Here is a 20858-nt window from a genome sequence, read left to right as displayed (position 1 = left end):
CCTGGGATTATGTCAGGCTCACTTTCACTGAGAACCCTAGCAGCCTTTCTAACAGCTCCACTGTGCTTGTTGGTCTCAGCAAGCTGCAAGCAGATAGTCTGTCACATTCGCTGCTGCTGCAACTGCTCGTAAAAGTGGAGCGGAGAGATCTAAACTGCTCTGTCTTTAGTGATACTAGTACTCTTTTTATTCTTGCTTTTCCTGAATTTATACAGTTAGCAAGATTAAATATTCTTTCCAGTGGGTGTTACTTTCTACTGTCTCAATACAGAATTTTTTCTGCTTTATTTCACCTAGTTTGGCTTATGACTTTCTCTTAGGTTAACTAACTTAAAGTATTTTGTAAGCTGTGAATTATATTCGTCTTTACAGATGCTTATTCGCTTCCTTCCTAAGTTGCTTCAAATGTCTTGAACATTTACTATTTTGGACAGACAAAGTAATGCCTTTATTTGCCATTTTACTGGGATATCTCATGTTTTGACTGTGCGGTGCCTGATAGTGTTTCATCTTCCCGTCCTACACACATTACACTAAGTCACAAAAGGATTTGAATGCTTGCTCTTCCAAGGATTAATCACTTACAATGATAAAAAATTGTATGGCTCTTAACAGTTGGTCATTTTTATGGCTGTAGTTGAAATCCAGTGTTATTTTTGTTGTAACAGACTTTGGCCAGGTCCTAAAAACTTACATGTCCCCATGCATTTAGAGGAGCCTCAAGTCTGTGTTAGTCGTGAAGACTCTTCATGCACATCTCAGGGGACAAAGGTGCTTGAGAGGGAATCCTTTATAGCCTGCTGAGTAATGAGCTGCCAGGAACAAAGCTCAAAATAAAGGGGATTGCCCCTTTTTGTAGGTGCATGTCCTCAGCTGTGAATAATTCCTGAAGCTCAAAAGACCCAAAAGGAAAGAAATGATCTGAAAATTAGATCAACCCAGCCTTCAGCCTCAATTCCTCTTGACTCAGAATAGGTCCTGAATTTATATTTCTCATTGCAGAGTGAGGAAGCAATGCCAGAGCACTAAAGGAGTGCTGGGGACATCTCTGTGCTTGAATTGGTCCCCATGGAAATATTAGCAAAGCTTGTGGATCGAAGGGAAAACCAGACTGATCTGGGAAGTATAGATGCTACTGCTGTGTAAATGGCAGATCAAAATGCTTGGGAAATGAATGTTTGTATGTCTCAGCATGGTATACTTAATACACATGACTTGATTTGGAAGGCAGAATTAATAATGTATTTATATTTAAGTGGGACTTAAATAATTTCTGCCTGGGAAACAAGAATCACAAAATAGTATCACTCATGCAGTCGCTCTGCCCTCTGTGAGGCTGTGTAGCATAGTGCATATGCTTGATCACTAGCTCATTTCATACAAATCTGCTAGTGTCAGTCTTGATCACTGCATACAGAGGTGGGGAAATGTGAAAATCAAGTGCAAGCAGCGTACAGATATGAGTAGATATGTGGAACTGAAGCATCCAGAAACTCCAGACAATTTTAAGTGATCAAAAGCTGGTGGAGCAACATTTCCAGGCAACAAAAGTCTATAGGAAAAACAGATTTAACAGGACAGTTGGACCTATGGAGGTGAAATTCTGTAGTCCAGATCAAAGATCTTAACTTTCTAGACTCTAGGACAACTTCCTTACCTTTTTGTCCAAATCTTTCTGTCTTCTGCATATTGCTAGGTATAGAAATTTTACTTATAATTTAATTATATTTTAATAGTGGTTACAACAACAAAATCTGTAGCTTCTTATTCTGGTTCTCTTTCCATTTTTAGCTTCTCGTGTTTGTAGGCTTACATTCAGTATCAGTATTTGTAATACACACATAGATACTACCCACATATTGACTGAAAAGCAGGAACTGAAGTGCGTTCCTGAATGCAGGAATGGGAAGGACCTCAGAGATCACCTGGTCCATTTTCAGAGTCAGAGCAAAGGCCACAACAAATCATCCTTGCTTGCCTGATTGTTCCTGTCCCTGTGTATTGCATTGTCTTGCTTCTTGGCTTTTATAAGGAGATTTCTGTAAGTGGCAGGATGTTGATAACATTATCCCATTTTTTAAGGATGAGGCATTCTTGACTGCAGAAGGAAAGGAGTAAGCAAGGTGCAAATTACTCTTTGTGCCCGCAGAGCGAGCTTACCCTGAAATATTTGCCTTATACTAATGTCTGAAATTCAGAACTCTTCATCCTGACAAATGTCCCTGCATACAAATGTAGGTTGCTACAGCATAAGCCTGTATTTTCAAATGCAGTCTGTGCTTTTATCTTAGGATCACACACTAAGGATGCCTTTCTGTATTCTGTTGTTCTTCTCATGACAAATCTGTAGTACAACAACCATTTATCAGGAAAAAATGTCTTCTTCTTTTAGCATTTTCTAACTTGTTACCAAAAAAAGTTGCAAAAAGAAAAAAAGTCTAAAGCTGTCTTTTGAGGAAAAAACTAAAATTGTGTAGTTTTCAATTGCCAATTCTGACACAGAATAAAATTACAGTAAAATGTGGACCTTTTGTATTTTTTTGAGCTTTTGCTACAGTGGAGTAAATCAACAGCAAAAGTGGCAGTTAATAAGCAAACCAGTGTGAATGTCATGAGCTTGCTGTCGCCCATATGTGAATCCTCCTCCTTTGTGGATTTAATGACACCTTAAATTTTCTACAAATTTATTGCAGACTTGCAAGACAAGCACTTCTCCTACCATAAGTTTAATGCTTATTTTTAAGAATGATTTATGGACTGCTTAACAGCTTTGAAAAAGGAATTGTATGAAAGCATGAAACCATCCCAAAAAAGAAAGCTGGGCCATTCCTAAAAAAAACGATGGGAAATAGAAGTTTTCCCACTGAGTTGGGAAAGACTTTATTTAAGTATTTTGCAGCTAATATTTACCAGATATCCACAGATTATTACTAAAGATAAATGAATTAATAAATAAAGAAATAAACAAAAGCCCACCCGTTTTGAGAAGGTAATTTCAATTAATTGCAATAAAAAAGCTTCACTGAAGTTTGCATTGTCTCAGTAGAGCGTTATTTGAATTCATAATTGTTTTGCATTCTACATTGGAACAATCACAACTTGTACATTTGTTCTTCCACTTGAGCAGCTGGGAAATGGACTGTATGCTTTATTCTTCTGTAGAACTGGTTATTGTTGCAGCATGGCAACAGGAAAGGATTTGCTAAAATTAGCTCCACTGTTTGTATTTCATTGATTAAATTTTGGAACATCAAAAGGGGTTGAAGACAAGAACTTATAATTATCAAGATAGAAATGTCACTGCGCAGGAAATGGTGAACTATCCAAACCCCTTTACATCTTTGCAGCAGATAAAGTGTTCTTCTGTGAAAAATGAGGTGAGATAGATAGGTAAATATGGCTAAACACACAAAGAGCAAGGACATGAGGTACGATTTCTTAGAAAGCAATCTCAGCTGGATGACTGAGAACAATGTTCCCCAGATTGTCAGAATTAGTAGAACCAACAATCCCTGAGCATAATGGCATAAATCAGCTCAAGGATTTTTCTGTCTGGAAATGCTTGCAATGAAGCGCAGCCTAGTCAGCACTACAAGGGCATGTAATTTGAAGAATGTTTATTGGCATAAGGTGACAAAGAGAACCTTGAACGGGTTTTCAATCCCATGTAAAAGTTAAGAGGCAAAAGGACATTACAAAAGAACGATCAAATCTTTCCACAAACCAAATTTTTTTTTTCCAAATACCATTTTCATCTGTTTAATGTTTTCTTCCTGTGAATTCCCAACAATAGAATTAATATTTTTTCTGTGTTCTTTCAAACTACAGAAGACAGTTACAATTACATGGTAGGATTTTCCTGTGTTCTTTTAAGGAAAACAAACTTTGCCTTTGTTCGACTGCACCAATCACCAAATGAAAATAAAAAAGGCCGTAATAATTGCTATATAATTAATATAATTACACACACTGGACATATTTATAAAATGTCATTCTCTAAGGGAGCATTTAAAATGCTTACTAAACTAATTTTTTCTGAAAACAAGTTGTTAGCATATGCAATGTGCTTTATGATTCATGATAGAAAGTCTTGTATATTCATGCTATATAATCACAGAAAAAAACCTGTAATTATAATTAACTGATGAGACTTACATAAGGAATCCACAAACCACTAATTAAGTACTTGATTGTGAAAATTCAGTCTGTGTGAACAAACTGGTAGACAAACCCTTGGCTGAGGGGAATCCACAAAACTTCACAAACACATACAATCACTTTGCAATTGTCTTGGCACTGTATACGGATTTTACCTATCCTAACAATAGAGAGCTGCAAATTAAGCATATAAATAAACATTATTGTATTAAATCTCTGCGTAGACAATGGAGAGAGATGAGTATGGTTGGGTAAAGATCAATGTGCCTGAGGATGCCTGCCTTCTCTCCGTTGACTGTCAGGATAGGCCTAGAGGCATGAGCTTGAATTAGATGCCCTCTAGACAGAAGAAGTCAAAATTAATCCCTTGATCACCCCATATAAAAGGCCAGAAATAATTATGTAACATGCAGAACTGTAGCTGGCATAATATGTTTGAAGTGGAGGAAGTAAAGAAATATTTTGCAAAACGTATTTTTATTGTGGCTAGTTTAGGTGTTTATTAGACCTAACCTGTGTGTGTTTGTGCATAAAAAAAGGCTCAGCACATAGGAGAGTGTTTCTACCATTAACCTCTTAAAGAAAATGCAAAGATCAAAGCAAAGCTCTAAGTATTTTGTTTTACTTGAAATGTTTCCTTACTCTGACTAACAGTTTTTTCAAGAGTTTTCAACTATTCCACTTCTTCATTTTGATTCATATATGGTTTAAATTCTTAGTTATGCCATTTGATGATGAGTTGATTATAAGAAGACCCAGATTGTTGTAGAGATGCATGTAAATCTACAATCACTTGTTTGCATTTTTTTCTCAAACTCTTATACAATTATTGCACAGAATCACAGAATCATTGAAGTTTCAGGGGCATCCTGAGACTGTCTAGTCCAACACCCTGGCTCAAGCAGGGTCAACTAGGGCAGGTTGTCCCGGACCATGATCTGTTAGGTTTTGATTATCTCTAAGGATAGAGACCCCACAACCCCCCTGGACAGACTGGCCCGCTGTTTGACCACCTGTACAGTAAAAAAGCTTTTTCTTGCCTTCAGGTGGAATATCATGTGTATTAATTTGTGCCCATTGCCTCTCGTCCTTTCATTGGGCACCACTGAGGGGAGTCTGGCTCCCCCTTTGTGTCTCCTTCCCATCAGGTGTTTATATACATGGATAAGATCCCCCTGAGCCTCCTCTTCTCCAGTCTGAACAGTCCCAGCTCTCTCACACTCTCCTCATAGGAGAGATGCTCCAGTCTATAAATCATTTTCATGGCCCTTGGCCATGGGCTCACTCCATGTCTTTGTTGTACTTGTGAGCCCAGAACTGGGCCACAGTCAGAAGCTCTGAAGGAGGTTAATGCATTTCCTACAAGAAAAGGCACAGAGATGAACAACAGCATAAAAAGATTCAATACAGATCAGATTTAGCAATATTTTATGTCAGTCTTTTCTGTGAAGGTATGGAAATCCAAGACGAAAGCTACTTTTGTACCATAAAGCTATTTCTGCACTCCAAAAATAGTGTTTTCTACTAAACAGGGTGTCCCTTCCTCTCTGATAGTCTAATTCCAAATCTAACAGTTATATAAATAACCATAGCTCTTTTATAATCAGTCTCTTTTGATTACTTAAGAGAACAAAATGAGAACAAAATATTTATGTTGAAAAATGTTTATATATACACATATGCTGGGACAGAAATATGCTGTATTATGACTTTCAGAGTGATTTGTTTTTTGGGATAGCTAATCATCCACCAAGTCTACTGATTAATATTCTGCATTATTCTTCAGGCTGTTAATTTCTGGTACGTTCTGGTGATGAATGATGAACACACAGAGCGGCGCTATCTGCTTTACTTCCTTTTGAGTTGGGGGCTTCCAGCTTTTGTTGTGATCCTGCTTTTAATTATCCTGAGAGGAATCTATCATCACAGCACAGCACAGATTTATGGCCTTGTCTACAGTGATCTGTAAGTTTTCCTTTAAAGAATCATGAGCTAGCTATTGTACTCTCTATATTGTTTTATATTTAATTTGTTTGCACGTAGAGAAGGGGATGTGCATACAGCCAAATGCAAAAAGGGGCATGGGGATTCCTTGTTTGGTGGAGATGCAGCAAGTGTGTCACCCATATGCAATGCAGCACTTTCTGTGCAGCTGGGCTTTCCTCCAGTTTCTCCGCAGTTCCATCCTGGTCTCAGCATTGGCAGATCCAGCTCGAGCATGTCTGCTTTGTGGGTATATTATTTATTCTTTTCTGAGACTGTGCAATTCCAGGGTAGAGGCTAGAAATGGCTACTGCTGCAGACGTGAGCAGAAGAGCATGTTTTGTTTCCATTTCAATTTTTTGTTTAAAAAAACATGACATCAAACCAAGCCATAAACCCCTGTCTCTTAGACTATAAAATATATTCTTTGCTAAACAATGTTACTACATTAATATGTCAAATATATTTCCTGAAGTATTTCTCCTGAAATATTGAATAAGTTTTATTCCAAACTGTCCCAAATTTAAGCATGGCTGTGATGCCAATAATTAACACAGCCCTTTCAAAGCTACAAATAACCTCAGAAAACTGTCCTAATTAAAGCAGTACATCTTCTTAGAACTTGAGAGATTTAAGTGAAAGGTATATAGATAAATATTTTTGTTCTCCTTCCCTACCTCTTTTACTCTAGCCCCTTTTCTGGCAAAGCTGATCTATGATAATAGCTGTTCTAGGATATGAGGCTATTCTGCTTATTCACTTTGTGTCATAATTACATGCTTCATGTGCAATAAAGAGTAAACAGACAACTTCTTTTTAAATAATAGAAGAGTGTACAAATTCTTTTTATGCAAACTTCGTATGATGGTGCTTGCAGAGTAGACCCAAAAAGGGAGAATATTCCTCTGTCTTCAGTAAAAGAGGAAGATACAGTGTACATCATTCTATTATAACAGAACAAAAGTCATTACAGTGTTTTTTGGTCATACAAAGGGAATTGTTGTGAGAAGTAGATACTGGATTTCAATATCCGTGTGTTAGAGTACATACATACACACATATATAAATGCATTTATGAATATTCCTTGTATATACATGTATTTGTGTATATGTGTACAGTGCATGATAAGCAGGAATACCTGATTTCGACCTAAATGAGCTATGCTGGGTACTGCAAGCTGTCTAGCCGTGTTAGCCAAGGTTTAGTCCCACGTTAATAGACACCGGCTCTCCGCTCGGAAGAGCACGTGAGGTCCACAATAGCAGACCATTGCTGATATTCACGCTACATCAGGGAGTGCTGCATAGCTCTCTACCATCCCATACATACAGATATTTCGCAGAACATGGCAAACAAGAGTATTGTTCTTTCTGGTAAAATGCTTCTCTGTGCACAGTAAACACAACAAAAGTGTGTAGTATAATCAAGCCTTCTGATTGCAATCAGGCAGCGGGCTGATGTATCATCATGCAGTGAACCACAGTTTCACAGTTGTTTTCTTTTGATGTTCATGTCTCATTCTTTCAAAACCAAGGAAAAACCCCTAAGTTTGGATAAAATTATTAAGTAGAGGAAAATTACTCAGTCTAACCCATTTGCCCAAATTAAATATAAAACTTTTCCAGCATTTTATTAGAGTGGGAAAATACCAGAAATCATCCCAAGCTTAGTGAGGGCGCAGTTTATTCCAGCTCAGTCAACGTGAACAGTGTAAGGAGTTACCTGCAAGGATTTTCATAAATAGCATCGGTGCTGATTCCTAACTTGAAGAGCACTTTAAAAGTTGCTCTTAATTACACAAAGAGGACTTTCAAAGGCAGAATGCAGGAAAGAGGATAGATTGAACTACATCACTTGGTTTGTTTTTTCCAAACCAGGATGTAGTAGTGGAAAAAGTAACGAGATTTCCAAAGTCAAGGTCATTACGTACTAACTCCAGAATCAGCCTCAGAAATACTTTGAGAACAATGGTGTGCTGCTAAGGAGCTCATTTCATGTGAAAGCTGGAAGACTGGTTAAAGTAATAAAAGCAGTGAAGCCTGTTATCTTAGCTCGCTCCTAAGTAATCATTCCTTCAGGCAACTCATTTTTGCATTACTGTGGTGTCTGACCAACTATTTTGTTCCTAACCAGAATGCCATGGGCTCAATTAGTAGCCAACAGGATGCCTATGCTGAAAGAACTTCACTTTATGCTTGTAATGAACAAAAAATTGTTGGAGCTGTGTTGGATTTTGTGCTTCAAAAGAAGTATTATGAGAGGGTCTTCCTTCAAATATGACAAATTCTGCACTCAAGTGCATATATTCTGTACAATAACTCCCATAAGAAGTCACAGTATAAAACTAAGAGGCTGCTATGCTGAAAACAGTATACATGTTGGTGATTATTTTTGTAATTAGCTGAGTTTATGTATGGCATGAATAGTGTACTGTTTGGCATTATGTGAATTTTTTTATGACACTGATAAATTTGGCTGTATCAGTTGCACCAAGTAGCATATTTTTTTTTCATACCATAGCTCAATGATGTGTGAAAGAGCTAACTGCCAAGAAAGGGCTCTTTTACTCCTCCCTTTGCTAGTTTCCCCATTGCCCAGCTGAAGAGGTGAAAGGCCGTTTCAATAGGGCTGGGAAAGTTGGCAATGAAAGGCATATCAGCGTAACTTGAATGAAAGAAGTAGTGAGATGGGTATTTGCCTAGGATGGGTTTGAATGCTGGAAGAACAGTCTATCAGGATATCTTTAAAGAAAAATGTGAGGGTTCTGTGAATACCTGATACAATACCTTTACTAAGGAATGTAATAAGATTTGATTCCCTCTTAAAAATATGCATTAGCTCTCTTCTTTAAAAAAAATAATAATTTATTTCAGACGCAGGTGTCTATAGCTGTGCCTCTGCTGAATTTCTGGGTGTAATAACCAATGGCTCAATCATGCTATGAAACTTCAAAGCGAGGGCATTCTTTGTGTGCAGCTGACTTGCAGAAGGGGCTTGGATCGGCATTTGCCATCTATCCGGATTTTTACTTTTTTGTGTATGATAGAAGTCTTACATGAAGGTTTGTCAATGTTTGTAAATGCAATCTTTAATGTGTCTCTGAATTTCAAGTATATTTTCTACCCCGGCCTCCAGTAACCATGCTCTTAAATGTATATCCTTGCTTAAGAATTGCTGTGATGGCTGACATATTCATGGTTTTTAATGACAAGAGGCAAGTGTTAGCTCCCTTCAACTGGCTAAGAACTGAAATTTGAATTAAGCTCTGAACTAGATGGTTTAAAATCACTCTAAAAAAAAAAAGGTAATATATTATCCTTCTATATTTGCCAGTTTTTATGTCATACAGACACTTTTCTAACCCCTGTTTGAATTTGCTGTAATCTCTGTCTAAAATATCTTCTAAGGACATAAATTCTACCAATCAAGGACATGCTGTTTTAAAAAAAATATTTTCTTTTGTCATTTCTTATTACACTGAATGTCAGCATGACTTTGTGTTGCGACATAACTAAAGACCTCAGGATAACATTTCTCTTCCATTTGTTTTGTCTCTCCCATCTGATTGTCTTTCAGGATTATGTCCTGGTATATATAGCCACACAGTCATGGCCTCATTTCTGAAAATCTTTTAGCTAATATTCTCAAAGTCAGTTTAATCTTAGCAAAATGTTTAAGCTGAGTAGTTTATTTCTAATAGGTCTCTTGAAGTACGAAGACATAGTTCACCTGGTATGGTTGAAAACATCTGGAGGTGTATTGAAACTGTAGATGTTGGCAAAGAGTGATGTAAAGTGCAATGGAGAGGTGAAGAGTGGAATGTGAAGAATTACATAAAATCTAGCTCTCACCGGTTTCATCCCAGCCTCGTTGGTGGTTACTTTGAGGGAGAAATGCCAGCAGTATATGTCTACCCAGTATCTTTGGAGGGATTGCATCACAGGGGACTTACAGACTGCAGACAGTTCTGAAAACCAGTGCAGGTGTAGATGTAAAACCTCAAACTGGCGAATGACTTGAGACTAGCGACAATTCATTCATCTTTTACAGAGGAAGCTGGGTTTGGCTTCATGACACCTTATAACTCTTACGCTTACAAAGCAAAGAAGCAAGCAAAAGAACTTCTAAAATGGGAATCCTTGACAGTAAAGCAGCTTTCTAATTTCTCATATAACCCTGAAAATTTAATTGTCCACACTTGCATACAAGTAAAAATTTCAATACCCTTTGAAGTGAGTGGAGCCACACCCATTCGTGGGGTTTTGCCTTAACTCAGCTGTTTCTGAGGTCGGAGGGCAAAATTATTTAAGTATCAGGTTTTGTTCACAAGCATGAGTTTAAAGGTTAATTACGGTACATTCACTGGCGTTGTACCAAAGGGATTGTGCAGAGCTATAATAGATGTTATAAAAAAATGTACTACTATGAAATTGGCCAGAATCACAGCTCAGAGGAGCTTGAAATTTTAACACGCTTGGGTGGTTTGAAAACTCTTACCCACAATAGCATTAAAGTATGTTTTTTATAATCTTGAGAAGTATTCCTAGCTTTAAGCTTTGGGTCTGACTAGACCTTCTTCTTGAAACTGAAATCCCCTAAGAAGGCCAAAGTGCTATTTTTATTAGAGTGTAAACTAAAACAAATAACCTTTGAAAAGGAGAAAAATGGAAGTGATTAGACATGACAGAATACAAATTTAAAAGTTTATAAACAAATATCTCTGTGCCCACTGTGTCCTTGCAAAAGCTGGTCAAGCTGGTTTTCAAGCATGGCTTTTGTCAAGCTTTAGCCTGCTTTTTTCAATGGAAGCAAACTATATAATTTCCTCTAGTTCCTAGAACGGGGTTTTCTGGTCATTTCGGAGACATGGCTGTCTGCTCCTTGTACTTTTAAGAGCTCTTCTCCCTCTGCCAATCCCTCCAGTTTCTAGAATTGTCTCTTTTTTAGCAGAATCATTTATTTGCCCAGGGAAAGACTGACCTCCCCTCGCAGGAGGTCCCACCTGATTCACTCACTTTCCACTTTAAAATCCCCAGTGGCAAAGAAACTGAGCACAGAATTGTACCATTGCAATACTTTAAAATTACAGAAATATCCGTGTATTTGGTTTCAGTGATAGTGGTATGATAACATCTCACAGCAGAAAAAAGCTAAGCTAAATGTTCTAACAAATAGACGATCTTTGTATCATATCATCTGCCATGATGATATCTGTGAGAAATAATGAAAAAAGATTGTCCAGCAAAATTCCTTTCTAGAAAAAACCAGGCACTTCTATCTCTTCTACAGTCTAGCCCAAGGCAGAGGTTTTTCCAGGAAAAAATCACTGGGTCTGTGACTGCAGCCACATCCAGGGGACAGGAGAACGCAAGGCTACAGAAAGCTGGAAACGATGAACTTTTTTCAGTGACTGAGAGTTATAACTCGTCTTGTTGCTCACATTGCAGTTTCTCTGAGCCAAGCTCTTATGCATTGCGTGGCACGGGGCGCAAATTAATGTCTAGGAGCAGTGGCCATCTTATTTGGGAAAGAAACTTGACAGAAAATGCATTCCAGTACCAGGTGCATAGCGATTCAGACAAAACAAGCAGTGCAGTTGCTGTCTGAATGCTCGGTTTCTTTGAGCAGGTCATGCTGTGCTCTGAGATATTAAGTCTTAGTTGTTGGTTTGTTTAACCCCTGTATGCTGAGAGCTGTACAATGCGCAATAATAGAGGCAGCATACACTTCCAAAGATGCTCTCACGTGATGAAGCACAAATGCTAGCGGGGTAGCAGGGTTCACATCACTTGCGAGCTTAGTGAAGAAGTGGAAGGCTTGAAAGAAGCACAAACCTGTAAATGATTATGCCCTGCTTGTATACTTGGTGTTACGCAAAGTGCATAAAAGTTGTGTGTGATGAGAAATGGTTAAAGTCTTGCCAGGACTGGAAGTTTGAATGATAAGGCTTACCACAGATATCTTAAAGAAGTTTTAACTCATAGGGGTAGGTGGGAAGATGGGGACAGTGTAGGCTCAGGGCTCCACCTAACAAATCCATAGACATAATAATTCATAGTGTGTTGTCTAGGTAATTCTCCAGGGTTCATTTGTTTTTATGCTGTTATAAGGATAAAATCTGCCTGAAACAGATTTCCAGACACTACTTTTCATTAAGTTTTATTTCAAGGACTACAGCCCCCACAACTTCTTATTTTGCTGGCTGCACTTCCAAGGATGACCCTGTAAACCTTAATTATTTGTTACGTGCGGAGTCATGCTTTGTCTATCGCCTAACACCTGCCAAGCTGCTGCACTGGCACTTAACCGGGTCAGACAAAATACTGGACATGCTTTGGGTCTAACCAAGTTGGATGACAGTTTCGCTGCTGGCATATGTTCTGGGCAAAGGTCCCTGAATTGCTAGCTGTTCCCTAAAATGGAGCCTTGCTTCTTAAACCCAAGGGCTTGTGCCACTGTCAGGAACAGGAATTTTTTAGTTTGAGTGAGAAATTATCTGTCCAAGTATTTGGATAAAGTCTCTTATGTCCCACTTCCCCTATTACTCCAAAAGCGCTGCATTTAGTCCTGAATCTTAGAACAAAATGCTTGAAACAGCAGACTTTTACCAGCAGGAATAGCTAAGAATAGCCAGAAAAAAACATTCAGGGATTTTAATTGAACTGTCAGACGTGCTAAGAGGAAGAGGTTTGTATGATGAATCAATGTGGAATTCCCATCCACTAATGGCTGAGCCTTGCTTCATATTCTGCATGGACTTGGAAGCGTTTCCCCATGTGGTCCTCTCCCTCCAGCTTGTGCTTCCTGTTATCCCAGTTTTCCCACCTCCTTTCTCCTCAGTTCACTGGCAAAACACCTAGGATTTTGAAGCTTTCGCAAACCGCTGTTGCTAGAGCTCGGTGCAGAATGATGCTTGGACGTCTGGCTGTGAGGCCAAATGCTGCACCCAGCTGAAGCAGTGCAGGGCAGAAAAGCCTGCATCTTTCACTGGCTGGTTTCTCATCATTCACTGTTTTGCCCCTCTCAGCAGGGTAAATTAGCCCATACTGAGCTCTGTGCTACTGTAGGAGAAGTGTTTCTGATGGACCAGAGCTACTTGGATTATGCCTACACTACACCACAATATAAATATTCATATATATATATATGAGTATATAGTGCATATATATGTATATATACTGGGCAAATTACCCCGCTTCTCTGACCTACAGCAACACTTAAGAGAGGACAAAGTTTGGCCTTTTTGTATTCCATACTTGTGCTTTATTTCCTGAGTCCTCCATTATTTCCAGTGAAGCTGCCTAATGTGCTACCCACTGCTAAGGATTATTTAAAAATATCTCACTGCTAAATGTGGTGGCTTTAATTACCTTTTATTTATCCCTCATTACCAACATATGTTTTCAGTGGAGGGAGATAGTTGGGGGTGGGGGCAGGGGGTTGAGTGCTTTTTATATCTTGGCAAATATTTACTGTTAATGTTAAGCAAATGTTAGCACATCAGAAACAGACACAATCACTGTGTTGTGCTCTTAAAGCATTTAAATAAAGGAAGAGAAATTCTGGCTGATTTGAGTGACGGAATTTTGAAAAGTGACTAGAGAAAAATATTTATTATTGCATTAAATTCCCAACCACTGTTAAGTCCTGACAAATCAAGGTAGTTTTCAAGGGTTGCAAGGATAAGTTGTTATAGGTGAAAGTTGCAGCCACAAATGATGTTGGGGCTTGATCCTTCAAACCGCTTCAGATGAGGGGATTTTTGTGCCCAGGCTAAATTCCATAGACCTCTCCAAAGCCTGCATAGTACTATGGCAAGAGTAACAGAGAACAGCTGCAGGATGGAGGCTTCCATCCCTGCCACTGACAGCTTTAAAAGCTTCATATTTCCTTTCAGGTTGTGTAAGAAATTAGCAAAATAGTCCCTCCTACTTTATGGTCTTTAATTAGCAGAATACCTCCTACTGCTACTAAAAAAACCTCATTCTCTGTTTATCTAGTTTCCAACAGTTTAGAGAAGCCTTCATCTGATATGCCTAGAATGTGGAAGGAAATGCTAAAATAAGCAATAGTGAGATCAATGAGAGCAAGTGGCTCCAACTACTTCATTGACACTGACATGCCGTGTATAATAAGTATATATATATATAACCTCTTGTATTTGATCTTCGTAAAAAGAGTAGAAAAAAAAATAGTTTGGTGGTTGTTTTTTTTTTTAACTTCACCACAGGAGTGTTCTGCAATAGGTCAGTTTTGTGCTCACATGTTAGTTGTGCGAAGTACATGGACATTGTATTTAGGGCAGCGAGCCATGCTTTGGAAGGCAAACTCTCGTCTGCGCTGCATAAGAGCACCGGTAATTAGAAGTGTATCCCGCTGAACTGTGCTAAGGTACATCTGAGAAAAAGGAACACAGCTTTGGCAGATTGATTTGTATTAGTAGTATCAAATTTAATTGTTGGTAAGGTTTATACAGAACCAGCGTGTCTAACCGAGAGGCTGCAGTAGCGGGGGTTGTAGTTCATGCTTATCCTGGGCATTTATTATTTTACAACAAAGCAAGGAATTAAAAGAAGTGTACGTACAAAATACTGTTTTGAAGCGGGAGCACAACTTCTGCAAGACGTTTTGTTATTCTTCATGCCAAAGGGCAGGAGTGTGAACGTGAGCTGTGGGTATGTTTGACAGTTTGCACATGGAAAATATCTCCTTTTTCAGCTAGGTTTATATTAAAATCCTTGGTTTAAAGAATGCATAGGAAAAGTGAGCTAATTGGAAGTATCTGCCCTAAAAGCTAGTACAAGGGAAACGTTTTCTTGCATGTGTGAAACTGTAACAAATACTAAATAGTAACACCCCCCCCCCCAAATAACCATAATAATAGATCATTGTTTCAAAGCCATTGACAATGGCTGATACACGAGGAAAAAGCCTTAGATGTAAACAGGAGCAGAACAGTTAACTGAAATCAGACACATAACTCCTTATATAATTTTAAAATTGCAGTGCTAGCAAGAACCCTGCTTTAAGAGATTTCAAACAAGTTTCTGCCAGCTTATTTTTCTAGTCAAATGCTGAAGGCTACAAGTCTTGTGGGACTTCTGGGATGATCTGCCTGGGGAGTCCAGAGCTTCCAGTGCCTTGGAAGCCTAAACAGTATTAATGCAGTTCTTCTGCTAGGTCCTTGCTGCTTCTCCCTTGGTAATTGGTGCTTCCTTAGTTTTCACTTTCACAGGATGGGAAAAAAAAGAAAAAAAGTAGTTGTAAAATTGTTCAGAGAAATTTCCAGAGGATAATATAACGAGAAGACTGAAACACAGTGGGCCACATTCTAAAACATCAGCAGATGACATTTTGGGTTCTCATTATAGGAAAGCATTGCTTAGGCATTTGCTTTTTCCCCCTTTCCCAACTGTTTAGCTCTACAGTAACAGCAGCAGTAGAGAAAAATAAGAAAATTGTTTTTTGCTTTATTATGCAATAGATCTGGTTTATTGACAAGGCTGTTGTTGCACACACTGACTCAAACTGAATCTTCTGAAGATCCTGTTCTTTGCTGTTTCAAAACAGCGCCTTGGCACTTCTTCATTCTTTGTTTGCAGTGGACTGGATTTTCCCCACTGTTTTCTATCGTTGGTATTTACTCTGCAAGTACCTCCATTAATGAATATGGTGCTACTTGTAATTAATTTTGACACGTGAGTAAAGGTGATAGGGTCAGATTTCTAGCAGCGGTCCCCACTGATGTAGAGTCCCTTTCAAAAATATGTTGGGACAATCTATCAAGACAAGCAAGCCTTGGCTGGATTTCTGGCAATTGTAAGTTCCGCTGCTTTCTGAGTTTACATTTCCTAACCAAAATGGTCTAACTGTGGTTTTGTTACCTTTTTCCCCTCCTTCTTCTCCTCTTCCCCTCAATCGCTTTCCTTTTTTTTTTTTTTTTTCCTGCATAGCTGAAAGAAACTGAAAGAAAACTAAATAATGCCAAAGGGTTGACTGCCACGTTGTCACTCCATAAAACCTGGAAAAACTGTTTTAAACATTTCACATTTCATTTGAAACTTCCATCCTGTAAAATAACTTCCCCATGTTGAATTATATATTAAATAAAAGGTATAGGTGTGTCTCTGAGCTAATCTGCATGAGATATAAATTGATTTTAATTAATCAAACACGAAAGCAGCTTTCATTTTCGTTCATACCAAACAATATCCGCAGCAGTAGTATGGGCAACAGGAGATGTCTTGGGTTGTTTCGATGAGGTGACAGAGGCCAAGTACAGCACTGCATCGAAGGGCGTCACTCTAGCCACGTTATGCTTTGGGCAGTAGTATTTGATTACTGAAGTCTCAAAATGTACTTGAAGTGGGTGAACGTTTCGCAGCTGTACTGGACTCTTTGGGGCAGCTTTTATGGTTCATCTGAGATTTGCTTACTCTGACCCATAAGCAGATGACGTTCTGTGTTCCAGAGAGAATACCCGATTTCCTTTTGAGGAAAAGCGATTAAACAAAAGCAAAATAACATTAGAGTGTGTTCTTTGAGCTGCAGCTACAGGGACACCACTTGCCTTTTTAATTTCTTTCCAAAATAATTCCATAGGTCTTTACAACTTTTCTCAGTCAACTGTTTTGCTGAAATTATAGGTGAAAAGTGTTTTTTCCCTGATTCTACTTCTTGCACCCTGTCTCTTTGGTAAGTAGGGCAAATTGAACCAGGAATCTTTTACGCTGTGACACCAACATTTGTGTAGTTACCACCTTTACTTTATGGATCAAGACCACATCTAAATGTAGGATAACCTGTGAAGCACCTGGTGGAACATCATGGCCATGGGTTTATGGAGAACTTGCACAACATGCAGGGAATAAGATTTCTTGCAGCAGTGGACAAAGCATGAGGTGAAGTTGTAGCTCCAGCCAGACAGGTATTTTTGTGGCAGAGGCTCAGAGCATGTGCAGGGGCTGCTGTTCCACCTCTTTTCTAGGTGCCCCTTCTGCCGCAGGGAGCTGCACTGGCTTCAGGATGCTCAGCCGCAAGGAGCAGCTTATCTCACAGTCTGTTTCTGCAACATGCCGACACCGGCTTACAAAGCACAGCCTTGTAAAACCCTGTTAATAAATAGGTGGCGGAGCCATTAAGGCTCAGCCTTCAACAAGTGGCAGTTTGTCGTCCCTGGGGCTAACAGCGTGGAAGCGGTGCCCGCCGTGCCCCTTGCTGGAGGTGGCTGCGCGCCGTGGGACCGCTGCCGGAGGGGAGCCCAGCTCCTCACGTATTGCCCTCGCCGATTGCTCAGCAGCAGCACCCGGAGCCAAGAGCCAGGCTTTGCTAGGCGGCCTCGCAGGCGGCTGGGACCGAACCTGCCATTTCACCGTCTGGGAAAGGCAGATGGAGCAGTTTTGAGAAGGCGCTCGGGGGTGAAGTCTCGCCGCTCTGCAGGCTTACAAATTTACGTTTTTCAGGCTGCTTGTGGTGAAAGAAACTGGTACTTCCTCCAAAGCAGTGACACCACGAGTTTCCGCTCTGCACGGTGTCCTGCACAGGCTGTGCTCAGAGCTGTGTATGTTTGCAAAGCGGGAACAGGGGGAAACACCCTGAAACCCACAAACAAACAAAGCTCTATGTATTGCAAAAGCCTCTGTTAATATCCAGAGCTGGTGATTCTCTGACTGGGCTGTCTGGAGGTGAGAACTGAGGCAAAGTTTTAAAAAAACCCAAACCTTGCTTGTGTCAGGAAGGCTTGTGTGTGGTTCGCTTATCAGCAAGAACATTATTTCTATTAGTGTTCTTCGCTTATCAGTAACAGCTCTGCATAAGCTTATGGTAAAAGTTCAGCAAACGCTGTATTGTTTAAGTTAAAAATAAGAAATACTTATAAATACTGGTGCATTTTGTTATATTTCTAAGTTGTTTTACCGGCCATTTTCTTAGCTTTCCTAAATGTCTTACCTTACTGGTAGAAAGCTTATAAATTTTTAGCAAATTTTCTTTGTAAGTTACAGAACGGATTTTTTTTCAGAACTCGAAGCAACAAGAACTGACATTTAAATAGCTTCACATACATATTAGGCAAAGAGAAGTGTAATATTTAACGCTGTTGTGTTTTTCACCTTAAATTTCAGAGGTGTCTTAGACATAACAGATGATTATTTTTGGGGACTGGAACCCACTAATATTAGAAAAAAAATTTCATAGTAAGATGTAACTCCAGAAGAGTTCAGTTTTTCAGAACTTCTGTAGACATCATGCACCCTTCATATTCAATAGAGTATGGATTTAGGACAATTGCTTGCATTTAGGACCCAATTCTCACAGCTGACTATATATTTTTATGGAAAGGAATAGGCAAAATATTTCTAGTAAGAGCATGTACGTATGTAAATATCATTTCAAAATCTTAAACTGTCTAGTTAGAAATTTTCAGTGTGTAACAAACACAATTCCAAGGCTTTTCTAATAATACCAGAATTCTATTTTCTAATGCTGAAGTGCAGTTTGATTTAAAGAAATCAGAGTTCGGATTAGAATGTGATACAGCCCGTGAAATTTTGCCAGCATGGATTAAGCATGCAGTTTGTTTGCAAGTCATGAAAAAAACCAGAAGTGGCAGGGTTTTTCCAAAGAATACAGGAGAGCTGGTGGGCAACCACATCCTGCCAGCGCGATGTCAGTGGGATGTGGGCTGCGTCAGGACTCTTTGAAAGCTCCAGCAGCATCCTTTGACTCAGTTGTAAACCAGTGCTGCTTTCACATTACCATAAGGCCATTATTGGAGTCACCTCATGCAAATATAAATCAGATATCTCTCTCTGGTTGTTCTGAGGTACTCTCTTGTTGCAGAGCAGGGGAAAAAAAAAAAATCCATTTCCTGAGAGGAACCTCCTGCTAAAAGAACCCTTGCATATCGGACAGTCATCAAAATATGAAACCATGCCACGTTTCGGTCGGTCTCAACTGCTTGAACAACCTCTCTGGCCTGCCAAGCGTAATTTAGAGTGCCCTGAGGTGGCTTTAATTTATGCTGACCAGTGTGAAATTGTTCTTCCCCGCTCAGTTCTGTAGAAAAATCAGCCTAGTTGGAGGGAAGGTCCTTGCTCAGTGGGATCATACGAAGATTTCTGAAGGACTGAATCATGAAAGGGGCCATACTGTATCTTCCTGAGTCACGACACCACTGTGCTTCCCTTCCAGTGTTCCACTTACCCAGGCCATGTCACTCCTTCCAGCCCCGCCGTGTGCCTGAGGTTACGATGACTAACGAGCTGCTAGAAATGCACGGTGCATCTGACCATTATTGCTCGGCTTCAGTACAGCTGCCACAGCCTTTTGAGACTTCTTTTTGTCAAGGCATCCATGGCCTTGTGTAGTGATGCTGGAAGCCAGATGTTTGTTGTTGTTACTGAATCGTGTTTTTATGCTTTTTGGTGAGGGATGTGTAGCATTTAGAAAAACAATGCTATTAGCATAATCATTATTACTATCATCATCATCATTAGGTAATGATAATGTATTTTTAAAAGAATGGAAACTCTTGCTTCCTTTTAATGCAGGTCATTACGCAGCTGCAGTTCATTATTTTATTACGGCTCTTTTTTTTCTATAGTTGCTGGAGTTTTCTGCTTGAGACAAAGAAGCTCAAACACTGCTCTCAGTTTCTGAAACAGCACAGACATAAGCACTTGTTCACTTTTGCTGGCTGGGAAATTATGACATACAAATTTGCAGAAAGACCAGTTTATGTTTAGGCCTTAATTTATATATTTTACCATTTTAACTACCGGAATATGACTATCACAGTATGACCTTAGTGTAATGAATCAGTATTTCAATATATATTATTAGCTGGTTTTAAATTACACATAAACACTGTATTAAAACTGTAAGAAGATGCATTTTCCTGATCATCACTGGGTTTTCGGTAGGAGTTTGATCTTACCACTGGAAGCAAAGACAAAGAGAAAAAACATTCTGGTGTATAAATTTTCAAGACCAACTTGAAATAATTATGCAGGAGCCTGCCTCTCTACAACTGTTAGGTATCCACCATCACCCAAAATTAGCTATTTTGCTAGGCTGCCTGGAATTGAGCAGGTTACTATTTGTCACTTTTGAAAATGTTTTGAATCATAAAATGACACCTCAAATTCCAAACATTCATGCCAAATAATTCCAAAGACTGATACATGGCCCAAAGGTTAAGTGACACAGACTGGTTCTCATTCACATTTGTTAGAAGTATCTGTCAGCCAAAACTACATAGCTCTTGGTGCTGTATCTGCTCTGGTCACTTCCAAGAGTTTTCATAGCAGCAAAACATATTGCTTTGTGTGTTTTTTTTCAATTTTTTCTTCTCCCAAGTTACTATCAATAGAACGAGAGGAAACGGCTTCAGGCTGCGTCAGGGGAGGTTTAGCCTGGATAATAGGAAAAGCGTCTTTACTTCAAGAGTGGTGAGGCACTGGAACAGGCTGCCCAGAGAGGTGGGGGAGTCACCATCCCTGGGAAGGTTTAAAAGACGTGCAGACGCGGCACTTCAGGGCATGGTTTAGGAGACATGGGGGTGTTGGGTTGATAGTTCGACTTGATGATCCTAGAGGTCTTTTCCAACCTTAATGGTTCTATGATTCTATAACTCATAGTATCTGAAACCACATGAGAGTTGCATTGGAGGTAACCAGGGAGTGTTTTTATAACACCAAACTGAGGGTATGTATGG

At 39.3% G+C, this 20858-nt stretch overlaps 1 protein-coding gene across 1 annotated transcript in view; it reads left to right on the top strand.

The window, feature by feature from the left end:
- ADGRV1 (adhesion G protein-coupled receptor V1) overlaps positions 1–20858 on the top strand; it is a 275402-nt gene that overhangs the window by 188390 nt on the left and 66154 nt on the right. Inside the window, exon 86 of the mRNA XM_075079982.1 lies at positions 5945–6123. Coding sequence (XP_074936083.1) covers positions 5945–6123 — 179 coding nt within the window. The remainder of the gene's footprint in view (positions 1–5944; positions 6124–20858) is intronic.

This window comes from Phalacrocorax aristotelis, chromosome Z (assembly GCF_949628215.1).
Source record: "Phalacrocorax aristotelis chromosome Z, bGulAri2.1, whole genome shotgun sequence".
In the NCBI taxonomy this organism is placed as follows: Eukaryota; Metazoa; Chordata; class Aves; order Suliformes; family Phalacrocoracidae; genus Phalacrocorax; species Phalacrocorax aristotelis.
This window is presented reverse-complemented; position numbering and strand designations above follow the sequence as displayed.